The sequence below is a fragment of the Polypterus senegalus genome, chromosome 12 (genome assembly GCF_016835505.1).
Source record: "Polypterus senegalus isolate Bchr_013 chromosome 12, ASM1683550v1, whole genome shotgun sequence".
Taxonomy (NCBI): Eukaryota; Metazoa; Chordata; class Cladistia; order Polypteriformes; family Polypteridae; genus Polypterus; species Polypterus senegalus.
The window spans coordinates 25,457,599-25,475,352 of record NC_053165.1 but is presented as its reverse complement, the minus strand read 5'-3'; the positions used below and the strand labels follow the sequence as shown (position 1 = coordinate 25,475,352).

Genomic DNA, 17,754 nt, shown 5'->3' with positions numbered 1-17,754 from the left:
AGGCTGACTGTTGATATCCGGAGGAACATTATGTCTTATGTATTGAATGACTGGGACAGGTTCAAGGTGTGGACTGATGACGGTACAGGAGATAATTATACTACACAGGAGCACTATAAGAATGAAATGCTTAAGCCCTTTACCTATGGTTCTGCATGTGAGTTGATAGCTGCCGCTGAATTGTTCGGGTGTCGCTTTCAAGTGTACCGAAGTGGCCAAATATTTTACACCTTTGGACAACCGTCTATGCCTCTTAAACATCTTAGATTGACAGGTGACGATTTCAGTAGAGGACACTTTGATGTTTATGAATGTTTCAACTCTCAAAATCTGGATGCGAAGTTATCGATGAAACCAGTTGTATGCTTACAATGCTTGACAGATGCCGAATGTCACTTCAACACAAGTCCTACAAATACTGTCGTAATTGAAACAAACCATGAAACTCAAACCGATTATGACAGCAGCAATCCAAGCTGTGAGATTTGAGACAAGATTACTTTTCACATGGCCAACTGTATGTTGCATACTCAAGAGTAAGCTCAGTGCACAGCTTGGTCCTATTAAAACCGAAGGGCCGAAATGAGAACGTGGCATACAAAGAGATCCTTAACAAATAATTATTGGTATATTTTCCCTCAGTTTAAAAAGGTTTACTTTTCTTCTTAATAAAAATTTTAAGGCAGTACTCGGGTATTTTGCTAGTTGTTAAAATTATACAGTACACACACTTAATTTGCGTCTGTAACACACGGTGTACATTTACAGGACTTGTAAAAGTTACAGTTTTTTTCTTTTCAATTTTATTCTCTCTAAATCACGATCACGATACATACATTGCCAGCGTCTGTGTGTCAGCTTTTATCCCTCCAGATGAGAGTATGAAAATCATTTATGTTTTAAAAATGTGTTTACACAGATTATTGTAGAAACGAACACACATGAAATGCGTGTATTCCAAATAACAATCCATTATTTCCACTCTAAAACTCCACTTCACTCCCAGATAATCAATCAAGGCATGAGCAGGGAGAAGTTCATGCACGTTCTAAGTCGGTGGGGTGATGGAATAGCCGGCTGCTTGTCTTTATCTGCACATTTACAGGACAAAGGACGCTGGCGGAGAGGTGCGAATGGATTTAAGGTGGGCTGGATCTACGAGTTTTTTCGTAGGCTCTGGTAATTCTAGTGTTAACTATATATTATAGTTGGTTATACTTGGAAAAAGATGGACAGGCCTGGCAAAACTGAACACACCCTTATTGTCCAAGTGCAATCAATTTTATTATACACTGTAGGAATGATGTGTATTGCATCAACTAAAGCCAAAGTACATAACATAAAATAATAGCTCAAATTAAACAGTGACATAGTATTCGCATGCTTTTGATGACAAAATACATAAAATAAGAATTTTTTAAAATGTAAAGTACTACTGCTACTACTAGTACTTGTGTCTATAGGTACTTTGATTTCCAAATGTTTCTCAAGTTGATCATTGTATGGTGTAAGATGTGCTATGTTAGTGACCATCTCATGGATTGTTTTCTTTAGGTTTTAGATATACTGCAGCACATTCAGGCACTGGATCCATCCCAGCATGGTGCTGTGGGCTACCTGGTCCAACATACCCTGGAGCACATTCAGCACAAAAGACACCCACCCGAGCCTGAAGTGAAAAGCCGGACTGACCAGGAGGTGCTTTATTCTGTTGGACTCCTAATGAGACATAAAAGGTGGGCCAGTACTGTCTCTCAAATATTCCGAGGACATCTTGTTCAGAGAGGCTCATTCTCTATTATGCTTTGAACATAATGGTCCCATTGAAATATATTTTTGCTTTTAGTGTGTTTGGGATCAGAAGCTGATATTGACCCCTTTAGCAGAAGTGACTTCTTGTAGGCAGTCAAGAACAGTTTTGGTGAAATTTTTGATCACTCTGCCATACAAAATTCATTGTTTTGTAAGATGTGTTTTTTTTTTTGCATGTTCTGCCCATTTCAAAACAAAAAAAAATTAAATAGGATTCAAATTAAGGCTTTGATTAGGCCAGTCACATCTTCTGTTCCTTCTGTCTGAGTCATTTCTTGGTTTGATTTGTTACCGTTCTTCAGGTCATTATCATCCTTGAAGATCAATTTCTGGTTCAACTTCACCTTTTGAACAAATGGCCTCACATTCTCCTCCGGCACACTTTGAAATGATGCAGAATTTGTAGTTGAATCAATGACTCCAAGCTGCCCAGGCCCTGAAGCTGCAAAGCAACCCCAAACCGCAACACGTCCACCACCCAACTTTATAGTTGCTGGGGGGTTCTTCTAAAATGCTGACTTCAGTTTGTACCAAACAGGTCTACTGTAACTGTGGCTAAACACTTCTATCTTTGATTCATGTGTTCAGAGTAAATTGTCACATGAGGCCTGGTCTTGGCCTAGATGTTCAATGGCAAAGTGTAATTTTGCTCTAATGACCCTTTTGGCCAACAAATCCAAAGTTTGTTAAATCTCCTTTGGATTATAGATGCATACATTTTGACACCACCTTTTGTAAGAGTTATCTGTAGATCCTGCAGTAGGATTTTGGGGTTCTTGGAGACTTCTTTTAGTATGACATGGTCAGCTCTTAGCTGAATTTGCTGGGCCATGCAGTCCTCGACAAATTAGCAGTTTGGCATGATTTTCATTATAGTGGAATTAATGATTTCAAATAATTTTGTGATCTTCCTAAATTTCTTTTTAAGGCATCGACAACTTTCCTCCTGAGGGCCTTTCAAACCTCTTGTAATCTTAACATAACACCACACATGTCAATAGGAAAGAGAACTCCAGACCCAAGATATCTGCGCTTTAGATAGTCCCTAAGGTCGTTCTAATCTTTGACACCTTGTCTGGATCACCTAATTTTAATTTTATGGATTCAAAGTGGTGACTATTGATAGGAGTATACTTACAAATCTTCATTTTTGTTAATTTATATTATGAGGATGAATATACCATGTCAGTTTTATGTGATTTGTTCAAGTATATCACTTTAATGTGTTGGCACATACTGCACGAAGATCTAATGTTTGCATTTTCAAATACAGTGAACAGTACAGTGAGGAATGGTAGTATTCTACATCCCAGGTGTAAAAAGCAATCTTTTTAATATGAAACAGTAGGTGTGCAGGCTGAGGAAGAACGAAGCTTCATTAGGAAACACATGGATGGGACAAGAGAGAAGGGATTTTTAGGTTAGGATAAGAATTTTGAACTTGCACCTATTAACAAATGTGGAATTCTTTTAAAGAACAAATGAAATATGTATATTATGAGTACTGTGAAGAAAAGAATATAGCAGGTGGGAAGTCGCATCTTGGATGATTTGGAGAGGTCATATAGTAGATTCAGAGAAGTGCAGCAGTGTTAGAGTGAGCAAGACCATGTGTCCCACCAAGCATGTACTGTAGGTGCCAAATGCTGTACATGAGCAGTCTGTTCCCAAGAACAAAGTTTGGCTGTTTTTCATCTATTACAGTTTATCAGTTTACAAATTGCTGTTAATAAGGCAAATTCTACATGAAGTCCTCCCTCAGCCACCTTTCAACATATTGAAAAGGCTTCAGTGTCCTCCATGCAAACCTTTTGATTAGATCCTAATGCAATATGAGTGTTGACCCCGCATTACTGTAAAGGTCATGTAATATTGCTTTTCCCAGGAGAAATTAGACTTAAAGCTGCTATCCTTCAAATACAGTGCATCCGGAAAGTATTCACAGCACATCACATCACTTTTTCCACATTTTGTTATGTTACAGCCTTATTCCAAAATGGATTAAATTCATTTTTTTCCTCAGAATTCCACACACAACACCCCATAATGACAACGTGAAAAAAAGTTTACTTGAAGTTTTTGCAAATTTATTAAAATTAAAAAAACTGAGAAATTACGTGTACATAAGTATTCACAGCCTTTGCTCAATACTTTGTCAGTGCACCTTTGGCATCAATTCCAGCCTCAAGTCTTTTTGAATATGATGCCACAAGCTTGGCACACCTATCCTTGTCCAGTTTCGCCCATTCCTCTTTGCAGCACCTCTCAAGCTCCATCAGGTTGGATGGGAAGTGTCAGTGCACAGCCATTTTAAGATCTCTCCAGAGATGTTCAATCGGATTCAAGTCTGGGCTCTGGCTGGGCCACTCAAGGACATTCACAGAGTTGTCCTGAAGCCACTCCTTTGATATCTTGGCTGTGTGCTTAGGGTCGTTGTCCTGCTGAAAGATGAACCGTCACCCCAGTCTGAGGTCAAGAACGCTCTGGAGCAGGTTTTCATCCAGGATGTCTCTGTACATTGCTGCAGTCATCTTTCCTTTTATCCTGACTAGTCTCCCAGTTCCTGCCACTGAAAAACATCCCCACAGCATGATGGTGCCACCACCATGCTTCAATGTAGGGATGGTATTGGCCTGGTGATGAGCGGTGCCTGGTTTCCTCCAAACGTGACGCCTGGCATTCACACCAAAGAGTTCAATCTTTGTCTCATCAGACCAGAGAATTTTGTTTCTCATGGTCTGAGATTCCTTCAGGTGCCTTTTGGCAAACTCCAGGCGGGCTGCCATGTGCCTTTTACTAAGGAGTGCCTTCCGTCTGGCCACTCTACCATACAGGCCTGATTGGTGGATTGCTGTAGAGATGGTTGTCCTTCTGGAAGGTTCTCCTCTCTCCACAGAGGACCTCTGGAGCTCTGACAGAGTGACCATCAGGTTCTTGGTTACCTCCCTGACTAAGGCCCTTCTCCCCCGATCGCTCAGTTTAGATGGCCGGCAAGCTCTAGGAAGAGTCCTGGGGCCTCATGTATAACGCCGTGCGTAGAACTCGCACTATAACATGACGTAAGCACAAAAGCCGAAATGTGCTTACGCACAGAAAAATCCAGATGCAGAAATCTGTGTGTACTCCAACTTCCACGTTCTTCCGCTACATAAATCCTGATCAGCGTGAAAACTAACGCTCGTGCACGCGCTTTATGAAATGCCCCAACTCCTCCCAGAATTATGCCTTTTTGAATATGCAAAATAATATAAATCGCCCTTAAGCGCAGCCTTCTGTGAAAAGACAATGGGAAAAGCACGGGGGAAAATATAAGAATTTCAGCGAATACCAAGTGGAGGCAAAGGAAAAACATACTATTTGTTCAAATAAACCGTGGTATATTCAACAAAAGGAAGTTGATCGAGTGACATAGCGTGTTGGAGAAACTTGAAAGCTCACATCCACAAAATCGCACAGTGCCGGAAATAAAAAAGAAGTCGCATATCAAAGTCGCCGTGAAAAGCCGAGTTGTAAGCCCACTGTCTGAGTGTCATATGAAAACTTATTAGGGTACAGAGAAAAAAGGCACACGGTGGGGAAAAAGCACGAAATGTCAACTTCAATCTCGACATTTCCACTTTAATCACGTAGTTTATTTTGTCATTAAAGTAGAACATCATAAACTTCATCTTATAATCGTTTAATCAACCAGTTTCTAAAATCACATCGTAATTAAAGTAGCACGTTAAATGCTTTGTTTTGTATTTGATCTTCTATGTGCTCTGTGCGTGTGAATCACTACTTGCTTCTTATACCGGCTCTCTTCCTCCAACTGGACACAGAATCTATTACATTCGTAATATTAGAGTTCTCTGAATAACTAAAATACTGAGATGTATACGTGATATCATTTTCATGATGATAGGAGTTAAAGCACGTTATTAAACATGTGTTTCACTTCGATGAAATAATTTATTGCAGCAGTACTTGGGGGCGGCTCTGGGCTTGTGGTGGCACTGGGCAGAGGAAGAATCGGTGGCCCCTTCGCCCGCCAATCTCATGCACGGTGGATGGCCACGTCCGTGGCAGACACTGCATAGCCGCCTCGTGCTCATGACACAAGCATTTAACTTTTGCCGAAATTTGTCGCTGCGTTTTTTGCTGTGTTGTTATTTTCTCTTTCTATTTTATATTCAATATACTGTATATTGGCGTAGCCGTCACTGCAGTCAGTGCTTTTCTTTCCCCAAGTAACCGATCGCCATACAATCAGCTCTGTAATAGACGTTAAGCCTAATTCTTCAAGTTTAAAGAACATTAAAATATCTTCGTAGTACATGTTTAATTATTCTATCCTTAACGACACTCCCAGTGAAGAATATAGATTATTTAAATGAAGTTAAAGTTTTATCTGTATAATTTAACAAACATATTTTGCTGCATTTCACCTTAAAAATGATATCGTCATCATATGTAAATACGCGCTTTATAAAGTGGCTCAGGTTGTGCGATATTATAACTGTAGTGCAAGTTTACAGTGGGGTGATTGTACTTATAAGTACAAACAGTTCTACAAGGAGCAATTGATTGAGTGCGTTTAAAGTTCTTAGGATTAAACTGTTTCTGAACCGCGAGGTCCGTACAGGAAAGGCTTTAAAACTTTTTGCCGTGGCTGAGGTAGCGTGTGCCTGATGCTGTATACCGATAATTCCCTTTCCGATCAGCTGCTGCTGTGATTTACACTCGGATACAGTGATATAAATACTCTGCGTGGTGCAGTGAGAGTAATATGGAAAAAGATGATCCGCTGTGGCAACTCCTAACAGGAGGAGCTGAAAGAAGAAGAAAAATAAGAAGAAGAGGAAGGTGCAGCGAGAGTAACAAACGCTAAAGCAGTTATGGTATTTGGAATACTATGGCTGTTCCCTGGACCATTATATTGTTACGAGTTAATTACAATCAGATGCATTACACTAATAAACAATATGCAGTTCGTTTCGGTGTATTTATAAAGCCGTCATGAAAATAATGAGTAATCACACAGGAACAGTACCATTGCTTTGACGCTTGGTGCCGCCAGTCTGCAAAACCGAGCGGAGAACTTGCGTACGACAAGGCATGAGGTACCGTGGAAAAGTGTGTGGCTTTACGCCAAGTGTAGGTTTTATACATCGCGATTTGAATGTGGAAAAGTTCTTACGCAACATTTCTGTACGTACGCACCGTTTATACATGAGGCCCCTGGTGGTTTTGAACTTCTTCCACTTACGGACGATGAAGGCCACTGTGCTCATTGTGACCTTCAAACCAGCAGAACTTTTTCTGTAACCTTCCCCAGATTTGTGCCTCGAGACAATCCTGTCACGGAGGTCTACAGACAATTCCTTTGACTTTATGCTTGGTTTGTGCTCTGACATGAACTTTCAACTGTGGGACCTGATATAGATAGGTGTGTGCCTTTCCAAATCATGTCCAATCAACTGAATTTACCACAGGTGGACTCCAATTAAGCTGCAGAAACATCTCAATGATGATCAGGGGAAACAGGATGCACCTGAGCTCAATTTTGAGCTTCATGGCAAAGGCTGTAAATACTTACAGTATGTACATGTGCTTTCTCAGGTTTTTTTTTTTTTAATAAATTTGCAAAAATCTCAAACTTTTTTCACATTGTCATTATGGGATGTTGTGTGTAGAATTCTGAGGAAAAAAATTAATTTAATCCATTTTGGAATAAGGCTGTAACATAAAATGTGGAAAAAGTGATGCGCTGGATGCACTGTAATTTATAGTATGATGTTGTTCCTGAGTATTAACACAGTAATTGCAAAGCTTAAAAGGAAAGTAATTGACTACCTATGAAGAAACAAGAAGAAGAAAAACATAAACCTTGAAGATGGCATATACTGACACAATATTCAAGAAGAGGAATGCTTGAAAGTGCTGAGGACATTACCCAATAATGGTCATGGATATCCGCTTTGCTTAGAATGCTTTTGACCTCAAGTTGGCCCATCATATTTACACCCATAATGCATAACTTTCATTTCTTCTTTATATAGTGTACATTTTATAAGCCCAAATGTCCTTGCACATTTGCAAATATTTTCACTCTGCCTTTTCTTTTGGTAGCAACATGCTAAGCTGGACTGACCTGTTCTAGTGTTTTTTCTGAGAAACATATACAGGTACATGCTGCAAGGACAACTAAGAGATATGGTGAGCCCAGTGCACCGTAGACCTGTCAGGTGCCTTCATCCACAAATTTGCAGAACATAGCTATTCAAGTTTTGACTCACGTGAGGATAGAACCTGTCCTTGTAGAACTGGCCTTAAGGCAGGATTCAAATTTGGGTGAAACACTATCACTCAATCACACACACACGTCCTCGCTCATACTCTGCATGTTTAGAGTTAAAGACATGTATGTTAGGTTAATTATTGACACACTGATGGAAAACCAGAACACCTGAAGAAATCCCACACAGTCTCGGAGAAGGCATGCATGTTCTAAATTGTGAGCAGGCTAGGATTCCATTTATGTATCATGGAGTCTTCATGCAGAAGCATCAAAAATGATTCCACTGTCCCATGCAAAGCAGAACCTAAGATTCCAAAGACAGAATAGGGGAACTCTGAAAATTGTTAATTTCATCGTGGGCAAAACGGGTAATGATCAGTTGCTGCAAGTTTCTCACTAATAGGATAGTAATAAGTTTTATTAATCCTAAGGGGAAATCCAGATGCAACAATAGCAGAAACACACAAAACAAAGTTATAGACTCATGGGACAAATAATACAGCCAATCAATCAATAATATTTGTACTTTTGTCCTTGATCAAAGAAAAATCTAATTAAATTTTCAAGTTCTTAATTCATTTATGAGTCTCAGGAGCCTATCCTAGCAGTGTCAAATGCAAGGCAGGACCTCTCATGGTGTAGAGCAAGGCCTTCTCATGCACATATCCACACTCATGGTCACATAAATCATGCTTTGCATGTCCATTTCTTGTAGTGTGGCAGGAGAACCAGAATAGGCAAAAATAAAAAAACATGGACTAGAGGAGAGAGTGTATACTTCACAAGACCGCATGTTCCCTGAACGTCCACTAGATAGATGGTCTTAGCAGGCCTTTATACCTGTACTGTATATTGGTGGATCACCCCCAAGATGTTTTGTAACCGTTTTATTCCTTGAGGTTTGTTGCTGTTATTTAAACATCTAGTATTCTTTAAGTGCACACAGTAACCTGCAAAATTTGATTTTCCTAGACAATTCAGAAACAGAATTTCGACAGCTTTGACTTCTGTTTGACTTCTCTGTAGATCTGGGTACAACTGTGTGATTTATGGCTGGGATCCAAACTGCACGATGGGTGTGGAGTGGATTACCACTATGAGGGTCCACCAATTACCTAATGGAGCTGGTCAACCGTTCTACAATGTACTAGTCCAGGATGGCACATGTCGTTATGCTGCTCAAGGTAGGAGTTATAGTTTGAATGGGTGTGTGTGTGTGTGTGTGTTAAGTCGTGCAAAATATGAAATATAAATTGCAAAAGGCAAAATGTCAGTGTAATCTTATAGAAACATTAATTTAAAATAAATTACATATTTAATTAAAATTGTTCTTGGCATTTTCTGAATCTTTGCATGTCTTAAATCCTAATAATTGTTTAATTTATTCTCGGACTAAAGCCACATAACATATTGGGTTCCAGGGTAAAAGAAAAGTATTCTGTGCCCATATTAACTAAATGTAACATATTTATGGACAACAGTTACAATCAAATGGCCCCAACAGTGTTGATTGGTCTTTCACACTTTGTTGCAGTTCATACTTTAACACAGACTCTTAAGGGCCTTCTTCCAAGAGCTGATCACTTGACAGTGGTGTCAGTCGCCAATTTATCAAAGCGTTTTTTGCAGTGAATTTGTTTGTTGTGTGGTGGGATTAGGCAAAGTTGACATGCCCCCACGCCATCTTCCTCATGATGTTGTCTGAGGCCAGTGTGACGTCCCAGAACTGTTCCAACCTATACTGGATTCACCATCTCCATTCCGTCCTTACCATCCAGCTTGTTGAGGCCTACCGAATCACCAGCACATGTTCATCAGTGAGCTGCCCATAGCAGCAGCCATAGCCTGGTGGTGGCAATCTGATGGATGTGTGGAGAGAGTTTTTCCAACCTCGGTCACCCAGTCAGACTTACAACTTGATGGAAGCAGCAGTCACTGCCAGCAGCAGGAATACATGGTGGGCAGCAACTACCTGGGGTGCACATGAGTCTGACTCCATTGGGTTCTGGGTAACGAGGCTGAATTTAACCCACAAGCTTGCTCAGTAGGAAGTAGTATTGTCCGCCTTCAAGGCTACTGTGTGAGTAAGCTTTCACTGCTGCAGGCATGGGTCAGTCTGACATTTATAAAACTGAATGAATCCATAGTGATTTCCAGCCCCCTGTTGCTGGGTCCCTTGTCTGTCCCTCTGGTTTTCTGTAATTTGTATGTGCAGTGGGCTTGTGGAAGCCAAGGTTAGGAGAATTCATGCTTCCTGTTCCCATTATCCACAGTACATTTTATTGTTCTGATATTAAGCTTTCTCACTGTTAGCTCAGGTGTATATGTTTGGCCAAACCTCGGTGACTTCGTGCTTCTTGCTCCTGTTGCCACCTTCTAGTTATTTTATCTTGGAGAAACATGGTGCTTGGTGGTTAGCACTGCTTCTTCACATTTCAGGTTATAGTTTTGGCCACAATATTCAAGTCAAGTTGGGGAGCATGTACTGGTATGGTGCATTGCCGCACCCACTACATGACGAAACAACTCTGGATCCCAGTTTGCAACCCCACAGGCAGATGCACGGTCCAGTCCCACCCTCCGGAAATGACCCTCTATCTGCCGCAGCCAGGTGTTACGTGGGTGACCCCTCGGCCTGGTCCAGCCACTCAGGTCCCCAACAATGAGGATCTTATGAGCCGGATCACCCTCGGGGGGGGGGAAACGCACCACATGGCCGTAGTGTCGTAACTGACGCTCCTTCACAATGCAGGTAATGTGCCTCATTCGGGACTCCATGAGCAACCGCTCATTCGACACAAAGTAAAACCAACAGTACCCTAGGATTTTCCGGAGAGAAACCGTACCAAAGGAGTCCAATCTTCGTCTCAGGTCACTGGATAGTGTCCATGTCTTTTAAACAACCCGGTTAAAAACTCCACTGCCATCTCTCTTAAACGCCTCCATGCTTCCACAGGAATGTCATCTGGACCAACGGCTTTTTCCATTCTTCATCCTCTTCATAGCTGTCCTTACTTCCTCCTTGCTAATCAGTTGCACTACATCATTCACTATCTCCACGTCATCCAACCTCTTCTCTCTCTTGTTCTCTTCATTCATCCGCCTCTTAAAGTACTCTTTCCATATGCTCAACACACTCTTCGCTTGTGAGTACGTTTCCATCTTTATCCTTTATTATCCTAACCTGCTACACATCTTTCCCAGCTCGGTCCCTCTGTCTAGCCAATCGGTACAGGTCTTTTTCTCCCTCCTTAGTTTCCAACCTCTCATACAACTCATCATACACCTTTTCTTTAGCCTTCGTTACCACTCTCTTCACCTTGCACCTTATCTCCTTGTACTCTTGTCTACTTTCTGCATCTCTCTGATTATTCCACTTCTTCTTTGCCATCCTCTTCCTCTGTATACTCCCCTGTATTTCCTCATTCCACCACCAGGTTTCCTTTTCCTCCTTCCTCTTTCCAGATGTCACGCCAAGCACCCTTCTTGCTGTCACCCTTACTACATCTGCTGTAGTTTCCCAGCTGTCTGGTAACTCTTCACTGCCACCCAGTGCCTGTCTCACCTTCTCCCTAAACTCAACCATGCAGTCTTCCTTTTTCAACTTCCACCATTTGATCCTTGGCTCTGCCCTCATTCTCGTCCTCTTCTTGACCTCCAATATCATCCTACAGACCACCATCCAATGCTGCTTAACTACACTTTCCCCTGCCACCACTTTGCAGTCTTCAATCTCCTTCAGGATTGACTCTTCTGCATAAGATGTAATCTACCTGTGCAACATCCTCCACTCTTGTACGTAACCCTATGTTCCTCCCTCTTCTTAAAATACATATTCACCACAGCCATGTCCATCCTTTTGGCAAAATCCATTATTCTCTGACCTTCTTCATTCCTCTCCTTGACACCATACCTACCCATCACCTCCTCGTCTCTGTTCCCTTCACCAACATGTCCATTGAAATCCGCTCCAATCACCACTTTCTGTCCCTTGGGTACACTGTTCATCACTTCAACCAACTCGCTACAAAAATCTTCTTTCTCGCCCATTTCACACCCAACTTGCGGGGCATATGCACTGACAACATTAATCATCACACCTCCATTTTCCAGCTTCATAATCATTACTCTGTCTGACACTCTTTTTACCTCCAAAACATTCTTAACATACTGTTCCTTCAGAATAACCCCTACGCCATTTCTCCTGCTATCCAACCATGATGGAACAATTTGAATCCACCTCCGATTTACCTGGCCTTACTCCCCTTTCCATTTAGTCTCTTGCACACATAATATATCAGCCTTCCTTCTCTCTATCATATCTGCTAACTCTGCTTAACAGTCACAATGCCAACATTCAAAGTTCCTACCCTCAGTTCCACTCTCTTTACCTTCCTCCTCTCCTCCTGGATCCAGTCGCAGTACTTTGTATATAAATGCCAGATGAAATGTTATTTACCTATTTACCTTGACTTATTTACTTATCTTTCTACAGCGTAAAGTCACAAGTAGACTGCAGAGCTTCCCGTGTACATAAACAATGTACAGCGATGGCAAAAGTGCGACATACATTCTTTCTCTGATGGAGAATCGTCGTCATCATCTGAGTTCACCCCTGCTCTAGCGCATCTTTATGTGAAAACAGCAGTGTCAGATGGTATCCTTTAATATGGGCACGTAAATAAAGGCGAGCTTCAAAAGGGCAACCTCAATTTGGCGCAGCGAATAAAGGCAAACACAACAAAATTATTACATCAAAATTTATTATTATTGTTGCTTTTCACATATTCCAGAGCCATTTGAACTAAATTATCTATGAACGCCTTTATTCGCCGCGCTCAATTGAGGTCGCCCTTTTGAAGCTCGCCTTTATTTACGTGGGCCTTTATTCGCCGCGCCCAATTGAGGTCGTCCTTTTGAAGCTCGCCTTTTTGTGCGTGCCCTTATTGAATAGTGCCGTGTCAGACAGGGGGGAGTGTGACCATAACTGGGAAAATGAAAACTGAATAATAATAAAAAAAAAACGCCAACCTTTACAAGTCAATTAGTACTAAAACATGAAAAACGTTTCTGTTTTAACGATGTGTTTACATAGATTGTTGTAGACACAGAACACACATGAAATGCGTGTGTTCCAAATAACGATATAATATTTAGTCTAGTCTATACCACGCTAAGCAGCTGACACGCAGGTAAACAGACTTGAGCTGAGAAAACCTTGTGTGGCACTGGGGGGATGTGATAGCAGTATGTCAGACAAAAGACGCTGATGGGGAGGTGCGAAAGGATTTAAGGTGGGACGGATTTACGAGTTTCTTCGTAGGCTTTGGTAATTCTAGTGTTCAAGAGTAAACAATTTATGTGTAGATAGACAGAATCTTTTGTTCCTAGGGGGAAATTTTGGCTTTTTACAGAAGCTCATTAAATAAATAGCTAAATAAATATACACACACTACATTACAGTCTGAAAACACATCAGATTGCCTATGAAGAAAGAAAATTAAAAATGAAAAAAACTTCTGACTTGGTAGTCAGTCACTGTGACGCTTTATGCAGGCATAATGCTGTTGGTATAAAGGAGCCCCCGGAACCATTTCTTGAATAATTTGTTGTCTGAAAGTCCTCTGAGGATGTGCAGCACTGGTCATAATGACACTCAGTCTTGTTTTAATTCTTTCCTTTGCTGTGACCTCCAGGGGGTCCACAGTGCATCTCATAACTGAGCCTGCCTTTTTAATCAGCTTGTTCATTCGGTGGGCCCCTCTTGAAGTGATGTTTCCAGCCCAGTACAACACACTGGCCATCAGAGTTCTAAAAGATGTGAAGGGTATCATTACTTGCATTAAAGGAACTCAGTCTCTTAAGGAAAGAAGAGCCTGATCTGCCCTTTTTTATATAGTTCCTCTGTGTTATGAGACCAGTCCAACTTGTCACATACTTGTAGGAGTGGACCACCTCAACGTCCACTCCATGAATAGTGACCAGACATAGAGGCTGTTTGGGGTGGTGAAGGTGAATAAACTAATTCCTTGGTTTTTTATGTTAAGTTGTAAACAATTCTCAAAGTTCTCCACCTGGCTCCAATACTCCATGCCCCTAACTGATGTATCCCAATGTGCAGATTTATCTGAGAATTTCTCCAAGTGACATGATCTGCTGTTATAATTAAAAGAAAAAGAGACAGGACTGTTTATGGTGGCACCCCATTGTTGTTGTCGTCCCAGTCCTTGATCTTTACACATAGTGGCCTTCTGGACAGGTAGTCCATTACCGAGGACACCACAGGCTCATCCACCTGCGTATCTCTGAGTTTGCCCCTTAACAGGGATGGCGGGGTGCTGTTGATGATATGTTTGATGCAGTTATACATTTATTTATGGGCGTATTTCAGAGTGGGTCATTTTAAAGACAGTTGGAACAAGCAGAAAACTGTGATGGCCTAGTTTATTCAGGCCCACTTTAATTTGATCCCTGTGATACGCAACAAAAAATATGTTAAGATATTGTATTAATTTACAAAAGAAGCTCCATACTAATTCACAGTATGGTAAGAACATTCCAGCCCCAAGCCAACAGTGACCAGTCTGGGATGGGCAGCGTTGTTGCTCACTGTGCCACCCTCCTTGAACTTGAGTCTCGTTTATAAAGAGCTCATTATCTGCTGCAGTGGCACATTGCAAATGTCACCACTTAATCCTGACTCTTTGTGAGAACTCTAATGGCGTTCACAACTCAGACCGGAGCAAAGTGCTTACTCATTCAGACAGGGGCTTGGTTGGTTGGCACAGAGAATGTGTTTGACACAGCCAAGACACCTCTGCCTTTCCCAGATTGTGCACGTGAAATTCGACCAACATTTCAGAAATTTGCAACCATGATTCAGCTAAGCTCTTATTAACTTCATAATATGCGTTAAATCGGTAATAAGCCAGCTTAGAAACTTTTTAATTATAGTACTGTGTTAGACAATGACTAAAGCTGTAATGTAATCAGGCGGTGACGTGACGGTCCGTATGGCACAACGCTGTCCAGCAGGATGCCTAAGCTGTGTTTCTAATTTTAGAACGTGATGGGAAACTAAAGGCATGCTGGGTGACATGTGACCAGAGCAAATCGGCCATCTTGATTATTTGTTTGTTTTTGAGTATTCTAGCAGTGTGTTCAGGTCTGTTGTTTCTTTTAATGACTCCATGAAAATTTCTCTTGAATAGGCCAGGGATAGTGCAGCATGAGCCTCTAATGCTAAAGAAGGAGACCACTGTGTCTGTCGCTCTCTCTGCCAGTTTCTAAACCAGTGAACTGCACCATTTTAAGCCCCTTCTTGAGTCTGACGTGAAACACTTCGTACACCTCAATTTGAGGATTTTCTGCCATTCATCACTGCACATCGTCTCAAGCTGTTGTCAGCTATTTTCAAATCAGTTCAAGCCCAAGCTCTAGCCGGGCCATTTTTTGATATTCCCAGAGTTGAACCTTTGGCCCGGTCTGAGGCCCAAGGGACTCTATAAAGTATGATGGATCTCTCTGTACATTGTGCTGTTTGGCTCCCCCTCAACCCTGACTAGTCCCCTAGCCCCACAGCATGCTGCTCATTGTTCACTGTTGGGATGGCACTGCACAGGTCTCCTCCACACATGATGCTAATCGTGGGTTCACAAGACCACACAGTCTGAGAGTCCTTCAGATGCCTTTGTTGTTTTTTCTTCTATGTGTCTTTTACTGAAACGAGGCTGATTTTTGGCCACACTGTCACAAAGTGTTGTGGTGATGGTTGTCCTCCTAGAACTTTTTCCATCTCCACATATGTTCTCCAGACCTCAGCCAGAGTGATCATTGGGTTCTTGGTCTTACCTGTGGCCCTTCTCCCAGATTTGCTCATTTCTGCTGGGTGGTCAACTGTAGGAAAAGTTCTGAACTCCTTCCATTTAAGACTCATGGAGGCCTCTGTGCTCTTGAGATCCTTCAATGCTGCAGTAATTTCTTTGTGGCCTTCCCCATATCTGTACCTCGACACCTTCCTGTCTCTAAGCACTGCAAGCAATTCCTTCAACCTCATGGCTTGCTTTTGCTCCTCTGTGGGTCCTTCTATAGACGGGCGTTTGACTGACCTAATCACGTCCAGTCAAATGAATTGCCTTCTCCACATGAGGTGTAGAAACCCCTCCATGATGGTCGTATAGAGTGGGAGACACCTGAGCCACACGTGTCCTAGCAAAGGGTTTGAATACTTGTGGCACTTTGAGTTTTCTTTAGCAGAAGGCTGGAACAACATTGCGAAAAGTCTGAAAACGTCCTGAATCTGTGGGGTGTGTGTGTACCTATAAATTATAAGTGTAGGTCTATGTGGGGTCTGTATTTGCTCTTGCATAAATTCTAGTCTGTACACCACAAGTCAAAGAAGGGACATCTGAAAGGTTTCATGAAGTTTGAAGGTGTTGTATTGCCAGTAAAGGCTGAGAAGATGGACTTTGACTTTCAAAATTATCTGCTGCTAATTTTTGTTTATTTTTTCGTAGAAAACCTGGAGCTTCATCCTTCACCTCTGGAAATGGGACATCCTGAAATCGGCCGCTACTTTTCAGCATTTATGGACACCTATTATGTAGCAAATGAAGAGCTACAAGCTCGGTATCCCCTGGACATGCCGCACACCATCCGGACGGTTCAGGAGTTTTACGAGAAGGACACGCAGCAGCAGCAGCAGGAGGACAGGCCAGCAGATGCTCAGTTACACAGGGTGCTCGATGGCTAACAGACACAGACCCACCCTGGGCTGGCTGCCTGCCTGCCCGCCTGTCGCCATCTTAGAATGACCCGTGCCAAGTCAGAGCCAAGAACTGTCTGCACATACAATGAAGCCCCCCGTTTTCCTCTTTGGGAAGAATCTGGACAGGACCGTCCTCTACCTGCACTTACAATGCCGTAGCGTAACCTCAAAGAGGAGTTGACTTTTCTTTTTTTTTTTTTCTTTTCTTTATACGATTCAACAAGGGGGACAAACTAAAGGGCTTTTGTGTATTATTTGCATGGTATTAATTAGAAACGAAGCTAATACACGAAGCACTAGATTATGCCAGTATGATTTCAGATAACACTTGCACTATGCATGCCTTCCTATGGTAATAAAATGTGAAAATATAAAAATGCTACCAAATACTTCTTCCACTATGACTTTTTATCTTTTGTTTTCTTCATTCTTTGCAAAGATTTTAGTTAGATGGGGTATTAAATGGTCTTAATGTTGGATAATTTTTTTTTTTTAATGTATATGATCAGCAGTATACTATTATTTAGTCTTCCTGTCATAATTGTGGGACCAAATTATTCACCGAGTCAAATGATAATGAGAATTAGAAAAACGATATCTTTACGGGGGGAGAGACGGGCGACTCTTGGCATTAGGATACTCGTTTAACACAATTAGAGCGACTACTGGTGGACGGAGGCCTGCGCCTAACAATTGCGTTCACTTTCAGCGTCACTTTGTCTCTCGGGTTTCCCATGATGCACCTCCTGGAAACATTTTTTTTCTTCATTAACTTTTTTAACTGATTAATTAACTGTCAATCCCAATCAAAGTGTTTTTGCTGTAAATTACAAAACTTCATTATGATTTCAGTGTTTCTTCGTAGACACGTTTGCCAGATTCATTCAACTTGACT

At 41.6% G+C, this 17,754-nt stretch overlaps 1 protein-coding gene across 3 annotated transcripts in view; it reads left to right on the top strand.

Moving 5' to 3' along the window:
- The window catches only part of fbxo21 (F-box protein 21), a 42,931-nt gene extending 25,657 nt beyond the window's left edge, over positions 1 to 17,274 (top strand). For all 3 annotated transcript variants that reach the window (XM_039770940.1, XM_039770939.1, XM_039770938.1), the window contains exons 10-12: positions 1,555 to 1,736; positions 9,119 to 9,276; positions 16,609 to 17,274. In XM_039770940.1, the coding sequence (XP_039626874.1) occupies positions 1,555 to 1,736; positions 9,119 to 9,276; positions 16,609 to 16,844 (576 nt within the window). In that variant the 3' untranslated portion in view covers positions 16,845 to 17,274. The remainder of the gene's footprint in view (positions 1 to 1,554; positions 1,737 to 9,118; positions 9,277 to 16,608) is intronic.
- Positions 17,275 to 17,754: the final 480 nt, after the last annotated feature.